Source organism: Coregonus clupeaformis, chromosome 6, assembly GCF_020615455.1.
Source record: "Coregonus clupeaformis isolate EN_2021a chromosome 6, ASM2061545v1, whole genome shotgun sequence".
Classification (NCBI taxonomy): Eukaryota; Metazoa; Chordata; class Actinopteri; order Salmoniformes; family Salmonidae; genus Coregonus; species Coregonus clupeaformis.
The window spans coordinates 37,513,529-37,529,715 of NC_059197.1; the positions used below are offsets into that span (position 1 = coordinate 37,513,529).

At 43.8% G+C, this 16,187-nt stretch overlaps 1 protein-coding gene across 2 annotated transcripts in view; it reads left to right on the plus strand.

Moving 5' to 3' along the window:
• LOC121567886 (complement C4) overlaps positions 1 to 16,187 on the plus strand; it is a 34,666-nt gene that overhangs the window by 14,075 nt on the left and 4,404 nt on the right. The window contains exons 22-39 of one of the 2 annotated variants that reach the window (XM_045220367.1): positions 168 to 219; positions 318 to 401; positions 636 to 839; positions 938 to 1,170; positions 1,545 to 1,649; positions 1,914 to 2,082; positions 2,454 to 2,668; positions 4,078 to 4,233; positions 4,333 to 4,392; positions 4,503 to 4,596; positions 4,702 to 4,882; positions 5,002 to 5,089; positions 9,692 to 9,766; positions 9,897 to 9,999; positions 10,171 to 10,260; positions 10,378 to 10,470; positions 10,559 to 10,642; positions 10,832 to 10,973. In XM_045220367.1, the coding sequence (XP_045076302.1) occupies positions 168 to 219; positions 318 to 401; positions 636 to 839; positions 938 to 1,170; positions 1,545 to 1,649; positions 1,914 to 2,082; positions 2,454 to 2,668; positions 4,078 to 4,233; positions 4,333 to 4,392; positions 4,503 to 4,596; positions 4,702 to 4,882; positions 5,002 to 5,089; positions 9,692 to 9,766; positions 9,897 to 9,999; positions 10,171 to 10,260; positions 10,378 to 10,470; positions 10,559 to 10,642; positions 10,832 to 10,973 (2,228 nt within the window). Of the gene's footprint in view, positions 1 to 167; positions 220 to 317; positions 402 to 635; positions 840 to 937; positions 1,171 to 1,544; positions 1,650 to 1,913; positions 2,083 to 2,453; positions 2,669 to 4,077; positions 4,234 to 4,332; positions 4,393 to 4,502; positions 4,597 to 4,701; positions 4,883 to 5,001; positions 5,090 to 9,691; positions 9,767 to 9,896; positions 10,000 to 10,170; positions 10,261 to 10,377; positions 10,471 to 10,558; positions 10,643 to 10,831; positions 10,974 to 16,187 lie in introns of those variants that run through there. The other variant, XM_045220368.1, reaches the window with a different exon arrangement.

The following is a 16,187-nucleotide window of genomic DNA, read 5'->3' on the forward strand; positions in this document are numbered from 1 at the left end:
TAATATATTTGAAGTTTAAAAAGGCTTTCCACATAATAATTCACATTTTCTGTTGCTGCAGGATAATTTTCCTGCTGTAGCAATCTGGCTCAAATTAAGATCCTACATCTGTATATGTGCGTATAACCAATCTGAATGAGACTCTCACCTTTTGTTCTGTTTTACAGGGGGAAGGGGAACTGGTCTCAATACAACATGAATACAACATTGATGGGAAAGGTAATGTTGTCTTTCAATAAAAGTGACATTTATGCAAACAAGCCTCATCAGACCATTGAGTTAAAACAGTCTCTCCATTTCTTATCTATGTCACACAGCTGCCAAGTCAATCGAGCTTGAAATCCCACCTCCTCCTAATGCTGTCCCTGGACTGGAATCTGACACCTACATCAGTGTCAAAGGTAAGGAGGGTCCACAGACTCACTCTACCCACACCTCGATAAATGCTTTAGTCAGACTTTCTGCTAGTGTGGAGCATAGACTGTGTGGGGTCTGTAGTACTGTATGTATTTACATTTAAATGTTTTACATTTTGGTCCATGAAATATTATTTCAGACTACGAGTTTTCCCTGACCAATCCCCAGGCCTAGTTTACTACTATAACAGGGAAACCTCTCCCATCACACCCATGTAGGTGGCGTGATGGGAGAGTCAGTGGAGAACTGTCTGAACCTGGGTGGAGTGGACCAGCTCATCTCCCTTCCCAAGGGGTGTGCGGAGCAGACCATGGTCACCATGTCTCCAGCCATCCACGCCATGAGATACCTGGACGCTACGGGACAGTGGATCGACCTAAAGGCTGAACGCAGAGACGAAGCCCAAGCCATGATACAGGCTGGTGAGGGGACACTGGGAGAACTTAAGTTAATCCCTTTGAGACATCTACCCTTGTGGGAATCAAACGGTTGAAATTAATTGATTCTTTGTCTTTCCAAGGATACGGCAGAATCCTGACCTTCAAGAAGCCAGACGGATCCTATGGAGCTTTCCTGTCAACCCCAAGCAGTGTTTGGTTGACAGCCTTTATAGCCAAGGAGTTGTCCCAGTGCAGGGACGTGATACCAGTGGAGGACTCCTACATCCAACAGTCTATTTCCTACCTGGTGTCTAAACAGCTAGCCAGTGGAGCCTTCACTGACCCTAACCCTCTCTATGACCGCACCATGCAGGTAAGAATACTTTATTAATCCATACAAGACGGAAATATGTCTTCTGCTGTACCCAACCCCTCAGAAATACACATTAGGTTGGAGAGGCTGGAGCAGTGGGCAGCCATACAGTTGAGCAGTTTAGGGGTTAAGTGCCTTGCTCAAGGGCACAACGGCAGGAGTTATTGTCTTTCTAGGATTTGTCATTAACAACCATCTAGTAGTCGACTCAAATATCGTCAGATTCTTTCCGCCTGTGCTGGGTAACAATCCCACCCCTATAACCTTTAAGTACGACCCAAACGTTCTTTATGTACGGACCATGCAGGTACCATACCATGCAATACAATATTATGTCTTTACCTGTATGCTATCTCTCCATTCCCTCATCGCAGGGTGGAGTGGGAGGGTTTGAGGGAGATGTGTCCCTGACAGCATTCGTTCTGATAGCCATGAACCACGCTGTGCCACTGTACCCTGAAGGACAAGGCTCAGAAATGGTAATACATAATTCAACTAAGTCATGGACTTAACCTTTACATCACCTAACTTATCATCACTAACTTAACCTGACTTACTAAAAGTTGTGGAATTATTATCCCAAAGGGGCAAGTTGGTTTTGCAGCAATATCATCCAGAATAAAGCAACATGCCTTTTTGTGTCTGTCATGATAAAGCACATTTTTGTGTCTATTGTGATCATGTTTAACTAATGCATATTGCTATTTCTAATGCTAAATCTATCCACCATTCCCATGTGTTAGAGGCAGGCTATGGAGAAGGCTAAGGCCTACCTGGAGTCGACGCTGGACTCGCTTCAGAGGCCCTTCTCTGTAGCCATCACCTCCTACGCCCTCTCTCTAACCTCCCCTGGCAGAGACGCTGCCTCCATGGCTCAGACCAAACTCAGGGCCTTGGCACACAGTGACAATGGTCAGTACCTTGTTACTTTACTAGTCATCTAGATCAGAAGGGCTATGGGTTGCCTAGTTGTCTATTTAAGAAGGGCTATATTCATCTAGCACAAGTGTGTTTATACTGTTTTAACTAATTCCTTTGGACTTCAACCTGCTTTGATTAATAGCGCCTGTAAATTATTACCGGTAGTGGCTGGAGAAAAAGTCAGGATAAGGTCTTCTGGGTAGTTATTGATTCCCTGGTCTGTATGAACATTGAGGGAAGGTAGACATACACAATGACAACATTTAAACAGCAGAGGGTGTCAGATTACTAATTATGTCTCCTATGCAATGTTATATGGCTAAGGACGTAGCTGCTAAACATACTGTATATCTCCCCTGCAGAAGCAGATACATGTCACTGGGAGGCCAGTGATGCTCTGAGGCTGAGCGGGGAGACGAGGGCCAATCAGGTGCCCCAGGCCCAGGCCATCTCCGTGGAAACCACGGCTTACGCCCTGCTCCAGACCGTGGCGGAGGGAGACATGCCGTACGCGACGTGCATCGCCCGCTGGCTCACTGAGCAGAGACAGTACGGAGGAGGGTTCCGCTCTACACAGGTAGTTACTGTAGGACAAGCCACCAGTAGACAGACAGGTAGTTACTGTAGGACAAGCCACCAGTAGACAGACAGGTAGGTGCTGTAGGACAAGCCACCAGTAGACAGACAGGTAGGTACTGTAGGACAAGCCACCAGTAGACAGACCGGTAGGTACTATAGGACAAGCCACCAGTAGACAGACAGGTAGGTACTATAGGACAAGCCACCAGTAGACAGACAGGTAGTTACTGTAGGACAAGCCACCAGTAGACAGACAGGTAGTTACTGTAGGACAAGCCACCAGTAGACAGACAGGTAGGTACTATAGGACAAGCCACCAGTAGACAGACAGGTAGGTACTATAGGACAAGCCACCAGTAGACAGACAGGTAGTTACTGTAGGACAAGCCACCAGTAGACAGACAGGTAGTTACTGTAGGACAAGCCACCAGTAGACAGACAGGTAGGTACTGTAGGACAAGCCACCAGTAGACAGATAGGTAGGTGCTGTAGGACAAGCCACCAGTAGACAGACAGGTAGTTACTGTAGGACAAGCCACCAGTAGACAGACAGGTAGGTGCTGTAGGACAAGCCACCAGTAGACAGACCGGTAGGTACTATAGGACAAGCCACCAGTAGACAGACCGGTAGGTACTATAGGACAAGCCACCAGTAGACAGACAGGTAGTTACTGTAGGACAAGCCACCAGTAGACAGACCGGTAGGTACTATAGGACAAGCCACCAGTAGACAGACCGGTAGGTACTATAGGACAAGCCACCAGTAGACAGACCGGTAGGTACTATAGGACAAGCCACCAGTAGACAGACAGGTAGTTACTGTAGGACAAGCCACCAGTAGACAGACAGGTAGTTACTGTAGGACAAGCCACCAGTAGACAGACAGGTAGGTACTGTAGGACAAGCCACCAGTAGACAGACAGGTAGTTACTGTAGGACAAGCCACCAGTAGACAGACAGGTAGTTACTATAGGACAAGCCACCAGTAGACAGACAGGTAGGTACTGTAGGACAAGCCACCAGTAGACAGACAGGTAGTTACTGTAGGACAAGCCACCAGTAGACAGACAGGTAGGTACTGTAGCATTATGATTGGGAGCTCGGAGTTATCACTGACCACCTGACCTGACCTGGAAAAACTCCTGGCCCTAGTTATATGATTATTTTCTTTTTCTTGTCTTTCTCTGCCCCCTCCTCTCACTCTTCCCTTCTCTCTTTCTTTCTCTGTTCCCTCTTCTTTCTCTCACTCTTCCCTTCTCTCTTTCTTTCTCTGTTCCCTCTCCTTTCTCTCTCTCTCTCTCTCTCTCTCTCTCTCTCTCTCTCTCTCTCTCTCTCTCTCTCTCTCTCTTCCTCACTCCCTCTCTCTCTCTCTCCCTCTCTCCAACTCTCTCTCCCTCTCTCCAACAGGATACAGTTGTAGCTCTTGAGGCTCTAGCTAAGTACAGTATCAAGGACAATGATGTTCAGGACTTGGACCTTAATGTTGAGATGTGTTACCAAAACGGCCGCAAGCAGAGAGTTCATCTTACGAAGCGTAATGCCCTGACCCTATCTGCCTTCCAGGTGAGATTGAGTTTAGAATTCAAGCAGTGGTCTGATTTACCTCTCTCAAATGCTGTTTTACATCTACTAATCTCTGTGTCGTCTGGTTTGTCTGGGCAGGTGGACCCAGGAAGCCAGATCACTATTAACACAGAGGGGAAGGGAAACGGGACCTTATCAGTAAGTAAATTCAGTAAATACATTTTAAAAGTAAATGATGATGATTCTAACATTGTAAGACTGTCTGAATCTCAACGGATGTGTCCACAGTGCTTGTTTTATGTCATCAGGTGGTCCAGACCTACAGGACTCTGGAGAGGATGGACTTGTTTTGTGATTTATACAGTCTCAATGTCTCGGTGGAGGGAGAGGTCAAGTACAGAAGTAAGTTTGTCAGAATGCATCTATAAACACTAAACACATTTGCTGGAGTGCTGCTTGAAAACATAAAACACTATTCATTGTCAGTATAAATGTGTAATGTTACAGAGAAAGCGGATGATGGTCCTGAGCTGGACGACTATTATAACTATGAGTCTGAGGGGGACGGGAACCCTAGTGATGAGCCAATGAGCAGGGTGGAATGGTTTGACCTGCGCACACGCAGGAAGAGACACGCCCCACAGGAGGAGGAGAGGGAGAACTCCCTAGTCTACACTGTGTGTGTGGGGTGAGTACAGGTGTGTGTGCATGTGTGTACATTGTGTGTGTGTGTGTGTGTGTGTGTGTGTGTGCATGCATGGGGTGGGATGAGCGGAGAGACATGGTTCTATCTCTCCTCTCCTACAGACTGACCAGTGGTAATTCTACAGGCATGGTCATTGTGGACATCTCCCTTCTCAGTGGACTCAAACCTAACATGCAGGATCTGGAGGAGGTACAGTAGGCCTACATTTAATGTTGATTTAAATTTTTTACATTTACCAGACACTCTTATACACAGTCAGTGCATTCAACTATGGGCTCGATTCAATCCGTAGCGCTGAAGTTCCGCCATACAGCGCAATTGAAATTTGAAGGCAATGATTCCGCGTTCGTGGAGACTGCATTCATGGTAAATGCTGCATGTGCAGGAAAACTGAAATCCGTTTTACCTAATTTCTACCAGCATATCACCTGTGCAACTAGAGGCAAAAGAAAACTCTAGTTCACCTTTACTCCACACACAGAGACGCATACAAAGCTCTCCCTCGCCCTGCATTTGTCATATTTGACCATAACTCTATCCTCCCTGATTTTTGCTTACAAGCAAAAACTCAAACAGGAAGTACCAGTGATGCGCTCAATACAAGTGGTCCGATGAAACGGATGCTAAGATACAGGACTGTTTCGCTAGCACAGACTGGAATATGTTCCGGGATTCATCCGATGGCATTGAGGAGTTTACCACATCAGTCACCGGCTTCATTAATAAGTGCATCGACAATGTCGTCCCAACAGTGACCGTATGTACATATCCCAACCATGCATTACAGGCAACATCCGCACTGAGCTAAAGAGCTGCCGCTTTCAAGGAGCGGGACACTAATCCGGACGCTTATAAGAAATCTGGCTACGCCCTTAGACAAACCATCAAACAGGCAAAGCGTCAATACAGGACCAAGATCTAATCGTACTTCATCGGCTCTGATGGTCGTCGGATGTAGCAGGGCTTGCAAACTATCACGGATTGCAAAGGGAAACCCAGCCGCAAGCTTTCCAGTGACGCGAGCCTACCAGACGAGCTAAACACATTCTATGCTCGCTTCGAGGCTAGCAACACTGAACCATGCATGAGAGCACCAGCTGTTCCAGACGACCATGTGATCACACTCTCCGTAGCCAATGTGAGTAAGACCTTTTTAAACAGGTTAACATTCAAAAGGCCGCAGGTCCAGATGGATTACAAGGACGCGTACTCAGAGCATGCACTGACCAGCTGGCAAGTGTCTTCACTGAAATGTTCAACCTCTCCCTGACCCAGTCTGTAACACCTACATGTTTCAAGCAGACCACCATAGTCCCTGTGCCCAAGAATGCCTAGGTAACCTGTCTAAATGACTTTCACTCCGTAGCACTCACATCTGTAGCCATTCAATTCTTAGAAAGGCTGGTCATGGCTCACAACAACACCATCATCCCAGACACCCTGGACCCACTCCAATTCACATACTGCCCCAACAGATCCACAGATTACGCAATCTGTATTGCACTCCACATTGCCCTTTCCCACCTGGACGAAGGAACACCTACGTGAGAATGCTGTTCATTCACTACAGCTCAGCGTTCAACACCATAGTGCCCTCCAAACTCATCACTAAGCTAAGGACCCTGTGACTGAACACCTCCCTCTGCAACTGAATCCTGGACTTCCTGACGGGCCGCCCCCAGGTGGTGAAGGTAGGCAACAAGACATCCGCCACGCTGACCCTCAACACGGGGGGCCCTCAGAGGTGCGTGCTTAGTCCCCTCCTGTAGTCCCTGTTCACCCACGACTGCGTAGCCGTGTACGACTACAACACCATCATTAAGTTTGGTGACGACACGACGGTGGTAGGACTGATCACTGACGAGGCAGCCTATAGGGAGGAGGTCTGAGACCTGGCAGTATGGTGCCAGGACAACAACCTCTCCCTCAACGTGAGCAAGACAAAGGAGCTGATCGTGGACTACAGGAAAAGGAGGGGCGAGCACGCCCCCATCCACATCGATGGGGCTGTAGTGGAGCAGGTTGAGAGCTTCAAGTTCCTTGGTGTCCACATCACTAAGGAATTATCATGGTCCACACACACCAACACAGTCGTGAAGAGGGCACGACAACGCCTCTTCCCCCTCGAGGCTGAAAAGATTTAGCATGGGCCCTCAGATCCTCAAAATGTTCTACAGCTGCACCATTGAGAGCATCTTGACTGGCGGCATCACTGCTTGGAATGGCAACTGCTTGGCATCCGACCGCAAGGCGCTACAGAGGGTAGTGCGTATGGCCCAGAACATCACTGGGATCGAGCTCCCTGCCATCCAGGACCTCTATACCAGGCGGTGTCAGAGGAAGGCCCTAAAAATTGTCAGACTCCAGCCACTCAAGTCATAGACTGTTCTCTCTGATACCGCACGGCAAACGGTACCGATGCACCAAGTCTGGAACCAACAGGATCCTGAACATCTTCTAACCCCAAACCATAAGACTGCTAAATAGTTAGTCTGGGTAGCGATTGGCAAACTATTTAACTATCTACATTGGCCCTTTTTGGACTAACTCTTTTGACTCATCACATACGCTGCTGTTTATTATCTATCCTGTTGCCTAGTGACTTTATTCCTACCTACAGTGCATTCGGAAAGTATTCAGGCCCCTTTACTTTTTCCACATTTTGTTACGTTACAGCCTTATTCTAAAATTTATTAAATTGTTTTTTCCCCTCATTAATCTACACACAATACCCCATAATGACAAATCAAAAACAGGTTTTTATACATTTTTGCAAATGTATAAATAATAAAAGACGGAAATATCACATTTACATACGTATTCAGACCCATTATTGAAACACCTTTGCTGTGATTACAGCCTTGAGTCTTCTTGGGTGTGACTCTTGGCAGACCTGTATTTGGGGAGTTTCTCCCATTTTTCTCTGCAGATCCTCTCAAGCTCTGTCAGGTTGGATGGGGAGCGTCGCTGCACAACTATTTTCAAGTCTCTCCAGAGATGTTCGATCGGGTTCAAGTCTGGGCTCTGGCTGGGCCACTCATGGACATTCAGAGACTTGTCCCGAAGCCACTTCTGCGTTGTTTTGGCTGTGTGCTTAGGGTCGTTGTCCTGTTGGAAGGTGAACGTTCGCCCCAGTCTGAGGTCCTGAGCGCTCTGGAGCAGGTTTTCATCAAGGCTCTCTCTGAACTTTGCTCCGTTCATCTTTCCCTCAATCCTGACTAGTCTCCCAGTCCCTACCGCTGAAAAACATCCCCACAGCATGATGCTGCCACCACCATGCTTCACTGTAGGGATGGTGCCAGGTTTCCTCCAGACGTGACGCTTGGCATTCAGGCCAAAGAGTTCAATCTTGGTTTCATCAGACCAGATAATCTTTTTTCTCATGGTCTGAGAGTCTTTAGGTGCCTTTTGGCAAACTCCAAGCGGGCTGTCATGTGCCTTTTACTGAGGAGTGGCTTCCGTCTGGCCACTCTACCATAAAGGCCTGATTGGTGGAGTGCTGCAGAGATGGTTGTCCTTCTGGAAGGTTCTCCCATCTCCACAGTAGAACTCTGGAGCTCTGTCAGAGTGACCATCGGGTTCTTGGTCACCTCCCTGACCAAGGCCCTTCTCCCCCGATTGCTCAGTTTGGCTGGGCGGCCAGCTCTAGGAAGAGTCTTAGTGGTTCCAAACTTCTTCCATTTAAGAATGATGGAGGCCACTCTTCTTGGGGACCTTCAATGCTGCAGAAATGTTTTGGTACCCATCCCCAGTTCTGTGCTTCGACACAATCCTGTCTCTGAGCTCTACGGACAATTCCTTGGCCCCCCTGGCTTGGTATTTGCTCTGACATGTACTGTCAACTGTGGGACCTTTATATAGACAGGTGTGTCCCTTCCAAATCATGTCCAATCAATTGAATTTACCACAGGTGGACTCCAATCAAGTTGTAGAAACATCTCAAGGATGATCCATGAAACCCGGATGCTCCTGAGCTCAATATCGACTCTCATAGCAAAGGGTCTGAATACTTATGTTAATAAGGTATTTCTGTTTTTTATTTTTAATAAACCTGTTTTTGCTTTGTCGTTATGGTGTATTGTGTGTAGATTGATGAGGAAAATGTTTTATTTAATCAATTTTAGGAATAAGGCTGTAACGTAACAAAATGTGTAAAAAGTCATGGGGTCTGAATACTTTCCGAATGCACTGTATATGTACATATCTACCTCATACCCCTGCACATCGACTCTGTACTGGTACCTCATGTATATAGCCAAGTTATCGTTACTCATTGTGTATTTATTCCTCATGTTATTATTTTTCTATTATATATTTTTTTACATTGTTGGGAAGGGCCCGTAAGTTAGCAGTTCACTGTTAGTCTACACTTGTTGTTTACGAACCATGTGACAAATACGATTTGATTTGATATTTCGGCTCAATTGAAAATTACCTTTAAATTTCAATCGCGCTGTAGTGCAGATCTTTAGCACAACAGATTTAATTGAGCCCTATGTTTAGTAGGATAAATACAGGTCCCGTGTAGCTCAGTTGGTAGAGCATGGCGTTTGCAACGCCAGGGTTGTGGGTTCGATTCCCACGGGGGTCCAGTATGAAAATATATGCACTCACTAACTGTAAGTCGCTCTGGATAAGAGCGTCTGCTAAATGACTAAAATGTAAAATAAAACAACCACTTATCACAGTTATTACAAGTAGACCCTTCTTTGAAATATCTGCTATTAGCAGAAGAAAACAAATGTTGTCAAACTATAGAATTTCATGTATTTTTATTTTTCTCTCCTCTAGAATGTAAAGGGTACTGAGAAATACATTGACCATTATGACATCGCCCCAAATAAAGTGTTCCTCTACTTCGCTGAGGTAAGACCTCTTGTATCCAAAGCCATGACATCAATGAGCATCAGCTATGACTACTGTACAACTCATATAGAATGATTCGCAAAAGAGTCCTCTCGTCCCTCTGACATTATATTGTCGCTATGTATTCCAGATCACAGAGGAACCACAGTGTGTAGAGTTCCGGGCCAAACAGATCAGTCCCATGGGCCTGGTGCAGCCTGCTGCTGCTGTGGTCTATGACTACTACAATCCAGGTATACCACCATCTTTAGTTTAGGGTATGTTATGTCTATGGTTGTAAGGTATCTGGGAGGTCCATGGGGCTGGTGCAGCCTGGTCAAATGTAGCTCACAGTAAAGGGAATAGGGTGCCATATGGGACTCAGCCATTGTCTGAGTGACTAATGCTGAACTATGTCCCTACAGAGAGGAGATGCACTGTGTTCTACAGCTCACCCCAGAAGAGCAACATGATCTCCAAGATCTGTCAGGACAATATGTGCTCCTGTGCAGAGGGTATGTGCACTCCTTACAGCTTGTATTTTCAGGACAGAATATATATTTGTATAGCGTCTGAACTATTTTGTACTATTGTGAACTATTCTGTATCTATTTTTATTTGCATTGTCTCAGGTGGCTGCCCGAAGAAGAAAGTAACTTACAGTAAAGACATGAAGAAAGAGACTCGCAGGAGCTTTGCTTGTTTCTCTCCTACTGTAAATTATGGTGAGTTTATACCTCTAAGCCAAATATTATCTTCTTTCTAATGTGCTGTAGTCGGTACTAACACCACTTCATGTTGTCCTTCTGACAGTGTACATCATCAAGGTTGTCAACTCATCCGATGACGGAGTCTTTAAACATTATACCACATTAGTGACCAAAATCCTACAGACAGGTGAGTGTTCTACAATATTACAGTCTGCATCCCAAATGGTAGACTATTTCTTATAGTGTACTACTTTGGATGGGCCCTGGTCAAAAGTAGTACACTATATAGGGAAAAGAGTGCCATTTGGTAAGTAAACATTCTCTTGAAGTATAATTTCCTTTCCATTCTTGTTGTGCTGGTTCTCTGCTACGCCAGGTAAAGATGTGATGCAGACTGGAGCAGTGAGAGACATGATCAAACGTAAAGCCTGTGATGAGTTTGACATGAAGACTGAAAGTAACTACCTGATCATGGGGAGAGATGGGACGATCTCTGACACCACTGACCACAGTGGGAAGTAAGTGATGGGATGCGTCCCAAATGGCACCCTATTCCCTATATAGTGCACTACTTTTAACCAGGGTTCATAGGGCTCTGGTCAAAAGTAGTGCACCATGTTATAAAAAAATAAATAATTAGGTGGGTGTTATTATATGTCCTGTTTCACATGTACAAGTGTGTACTATACGCATGTGTGAATCGTACATTTGTTTTTTGCATATCTCAACTCCCCCTGAGACACCTTCGGAGGGTGGTGTCACGGCCAGGGTCAAAAGTAGTGCACCATGTATGGAATAGGGTGCCATTTGGGACATAACAGTCTTCCTTTTCAATTAACTATACAGTATGTGTAAATATATTGTAAGACAACATTTATATAATACATGGAATCATCAGGTAAAAAATACAGCATAGAGGATATTTATTACAATATTGTTGAATTGAGATATTGTAAAAGTCTATCACTACTTGGGCCCTAGATTGTGATTTCTCTATTGGGAAATGTACAGTATACAGTTGAAGTCGGTAGTTTACATACACTTAGGTTGGAGTCATTAAAACTTGTTTTTCAACCACTCCACAAATGTCTTGTTAACAAACGATAGTTTTGGCAAGTCGGTTAGGCTTTAGAAGCTTCTGACAGGCTAATTGAAATCAATTGAGTCAATTGGAGGTGTATCTGTGGATGTATTTCAAGGCCTACCTTCAAACTCAGTGCCTCTTTGCTTGACATCATGGGAAAATCAAAAGAAACCAGCCAAGACCTCAGAAATTTTTTTGTAGACCTCCACAAGTCTGGTTCATCCTTGGGAGCAATTTCCAAACGCCTGAAGGTACCACGTTCATCTGTACAAACAATAGTATGCAAGTATAAACAGAACCATAGGAGTGGGCGTAGACACAGGGAGTGGGCGTAGACAAGATGGCGTATTGAATAGAAATCGGTACGAAACACCTCAAGATAAAAACATAATATTCAAAATCAATAAGTTAGACTAAATATTAGCATTTCATATATTCGCAGTTAATATAATTCAATCTGGATAATAACATAAAACAGATCATAAGGCTAGAGAAATATATCGACAAATATTACATCAACACGCAACACCCAAACATGGCGGAAGATAAGCGAGGAGAGCCGATCCCCAAAAGAAAACGCGACTCTTCAACTGATACGGATGACATATGCTTTTCACCACTAGGTATGGTAAGTGTGGAAAGCGACCTGTTGAAGTCGATAAATGACAAATTGGGCATACTAGAACTGGTCAGTAAAGACGTAAAAGAGTTGAAAGCGAGTCTTCAAATGAGTGACGAAAAAGCTTTGGTAATGGAGAAAGAAACCAAAGAATTAAAAGTGACAGTCTCTAAAATAGAAACGAACGTTAGGGAACTAAAAAAGGAGAACAATCTTCTGAAAGCAGCCTTACTAGACATCCAAACTAGATCGATGAGGGAAAATCTAGTACTTACCGGTATTCAGGAAAAGGAGGGAGAAATAACAGAGAATGTTATGAAGGACTTCCTGCATACAGCGCTACAAATCCCACTCGAGGCTGTCGATAAAATCCAACTCGAACGTGTACATCGTTTAGGAAAAAGAGGACAGAATTATGAGCGCCCAATCGTTGCCAAATTTGCGTTTTTTAAGGAGAAAGCTATGGTGAAGAGCCTGGGAAAAAGACTTGCTGGCACAAAAATAGGCATGAATGATCAGTTCCCGAGGGAGATTGTAGAAAGGCGCAAAGTTCTGTATCCAATCTTCAAGGAAAACAGATTAAAAGGGAAACGTGTTGCATTAGTGGTGGATAAATTATATATTGACAACCAAATGTTCAGAGACACAAAGACTACTCCATGGCTATTCTAAGTGGTAATAGAGGAGTCAAATATTGGAGCACCTGATAGGGATTGTAATATTAAATGACATTTATAGTAAGTATAGTATTGTATAAAACGATATAACAAGCAGAATAATACATATTTAAATACAAATAATTAGAACATGGCTTTTTTTGGCGGGAGGTTGTTGTTTTGGCGGATGGTTGTTGTGGTTGGTCCTGTGTTCTCTCTGGCGTCCTTTCCCCCTTGCGGCAGATGTGGATGCGGGTGCGTTTGCACGCTCGGCCCATTTCTTCCCCAGTCAACCATGTGGTATGCATTTTTGTGTTTGAAAAGGTGCGGCGTTAAATGAGTGAGAGGGGAAATGGTTGCATATCCCGGAGCCGACCGGGGGTCTGGGAGCAGGGGTACAAGAGAGAGAGCTGTCAATTTTGTGTGGATGAGGGATATACATTTTTAAATATAGTATACATCTAATCTAATTTTCCATTGTCCTATCATGATGGAAAGATCCCTAACTCTATAACCTTGACACCCACCTGAGCGACCTATACACCAAAGAGAAGTTCCCATCTCTTTTTGGACCTGCTGTGAATATGCAGCCTAAACAGAGAAATAAATACGGTCAGAGACCTACTTGAGCAGCACCGCCCCCTCAAGATTCTGAGCCTGCCTGGCAGGGTTGGTCATACAAAGCCAGAGCCCCCTGATGGGAGAGCATAATAAACAAGGAAATTCTCAAAGCTGCTAATGAGAACCTTGACGACCTTTTACCTAGCCGGTGGGGATTCCGGTGGGGTACGCCCACCCAGGTAGTGGCAGTGCTGGCAACACTGGCTGCAGTAACCCATGGGGGAGGGGTCACACTCGGACAATCAGAGAGGGGGTTTATCATTGTAGCCCAGGTGGCACAAAATAATCAAAGGTCTGATCGCATGGAGATGCTTGGGAAAATGGTTAAAACAGGGGATCAGAGTGTTTGTGTCTCAGGTGAAGAGGGTGATCTGATCTCCATCACCTAGGACTGGACATAGATTAAGTAGATTAATCAAATCTCACATTGTTATCAATTTCTACTCAATCTGCATGCTTTCTCAGTCAGCTTTAACTGTATCTGCACTCGTAGATCAAGTTATTTCTCGAGTTGGGCTCTGGGATATAACAGCTGTTGAGTATCTGTTTTTATGGTGGACTGTGGAGGGGAGGGGTTGAGTGTGTTGGAGTATGTGAGTATGTGCGTGTGTGCTTGTCTGACGTCTGTTGTGGGGGGGTGGGGATGTTGGGGGGAGGGTATGGGATGGACCGCGGGAATTATTTGCTGGGATAATAATTACTTGTCAATGAATTAAATGTAATACAATGGCAATCCGGGTTATATGTTAGAATCCTACGCGTGAACTGCCGACATTATTACGCATATTAATTGATAATGATGAAAAATAGGATATGCATAATTAAAAAATAAATAAATAGATATATATATATATAGAGGTGAAAGCATTGGAAATGCTTTTGGCGGTTGACCTGCTTTTGTTTTGTGGGTGGCACTATGTGCTGTTTTCGATGGATGGGTCCTGGCCTCTCGGGGCCTTAGGGATACGGAGGGACGTGGGTGGGATGCTGATCACGGCGATGACGGCTCAACTTGGGATGGGAAGGGGCTTTAGCGGGGAATTAGTGGAGAACAATTGAAGGGCTACTCCGTAGCAATGCAAATATCACGGTACAGCTATATGGACACTCAATCATTACGCTATTTTTTATTGGTAAATTTACAAACATATATAATGATAAATAGACTTGAAACTTGTATCTCATTATGGTGTATGGTGAAATAAGTATAGCCAGTTATAATTGTAATGGCTTAGCTGATAATAACAAAAGAAGAACAATATTTACATGGCTCAAAGAGAAGGAATATAATATCTATTGTATACAGGAAACTCATTCAACAATTCGAGATGAAGTAGCGTGGAAAAAAGAATGGGGGAAATATACTTCTCCCATGGGCAAAGAAATTCAAAAGGGGGTGATGATATTAATTAATAGTAATTTCGATCCAAATGTGCAAATTGTACAAATAGATACACAAGGTAGATGGATTATTTTAAATATGTTATTGGACCATAAACAGATATGGCTCATTAACCTTTACGGACCAAATAATGATGATCCACAATTCTTTGACAATATATATAATAAATTATCAAGCCTGCAAGCAACTCAAGACAATATTATTATGGTGGGGGATTATAATACTGTTTTAAATAGCTCAATGGACCGTAAAGGAAATCACACCACAAACAATCACCCACATGCTCTTAAGGAAATTGTGAATGTCATGGATACATTAGAACTAGTAGATATATGGAGGCTTAAATATACTGATCTAGTGAGATATACATGGCGGAGACTGAATCAAGCTAGTCGTCTTGACTTCTTTCTTATCTCATTCTCGTTGGCACCAAAAGTAAAAAAAAGTGTTGATAGGGGACAGAATGCGGTCAGACCATCATGTAATAGGCATATATATTACTCTTACTGAATTTCCACGTGGCGAGGATATTGGAAATTTAATCAAAGCCTATTGGATGATAATTTATTTATAATTAGAACAAAGGAATTTATAACTGATTTTTTCCAACATAACATAGGTACAGCGAATCCCCTTATTGTATGGGACACCTTTAAATGTGCCTTTAGAGGCCATGCAATTCAGTACTCATCTCGAAAACAAAAGCAATTTAGGTCAAAAGAGTTTATACTAAGAAAGGAAATAGAAAGTCTAACAGAACAGATAGATGGCAATAAAAACTGTAACATAGAGGCTCAGAATAAATTAGAGGAAAAACAAAAAGAAATGGAGAAACTTATTCAAGAAAGATCAAGTGTAACATATTATAAAAATAAAGCAAACTGGATGGAATATGGGGAAAAATGCACAAAATTCTTTTTTAATCTTCAACATAGGAATGCTACCAAAAAGAACTTAATGAAACTGGTTACAATTGACGGAGTCACCCATGATTCACCAAATGACATTTTGAAGGAAGAAACAAAGTACTTTAAGCATATGTTTTCTTTTCAGTCGCCTCCATCTCCTCTAACTGAAGCTAATTGTAGAGATTTTTTTTCTATTGATAATGTCAAATTAACAGCCACACAGAAAGACTCATGTGAAGGTGAAATTACAGAGGAGGAACTTCTGGATGCAATTAAAGACTTTAAGTCTGGGAAAACTCCAGGGTTGGATGGCATACCAGTCGAGGTATACCAAACCTTTTTTGATATACTAAGAGGACCGTTATTAGCATGTTTTAACCACTCCTATGTAAATGGTAGATTATCTGACACTCAAGAAGAAGGACTGATCTCATTATTACTG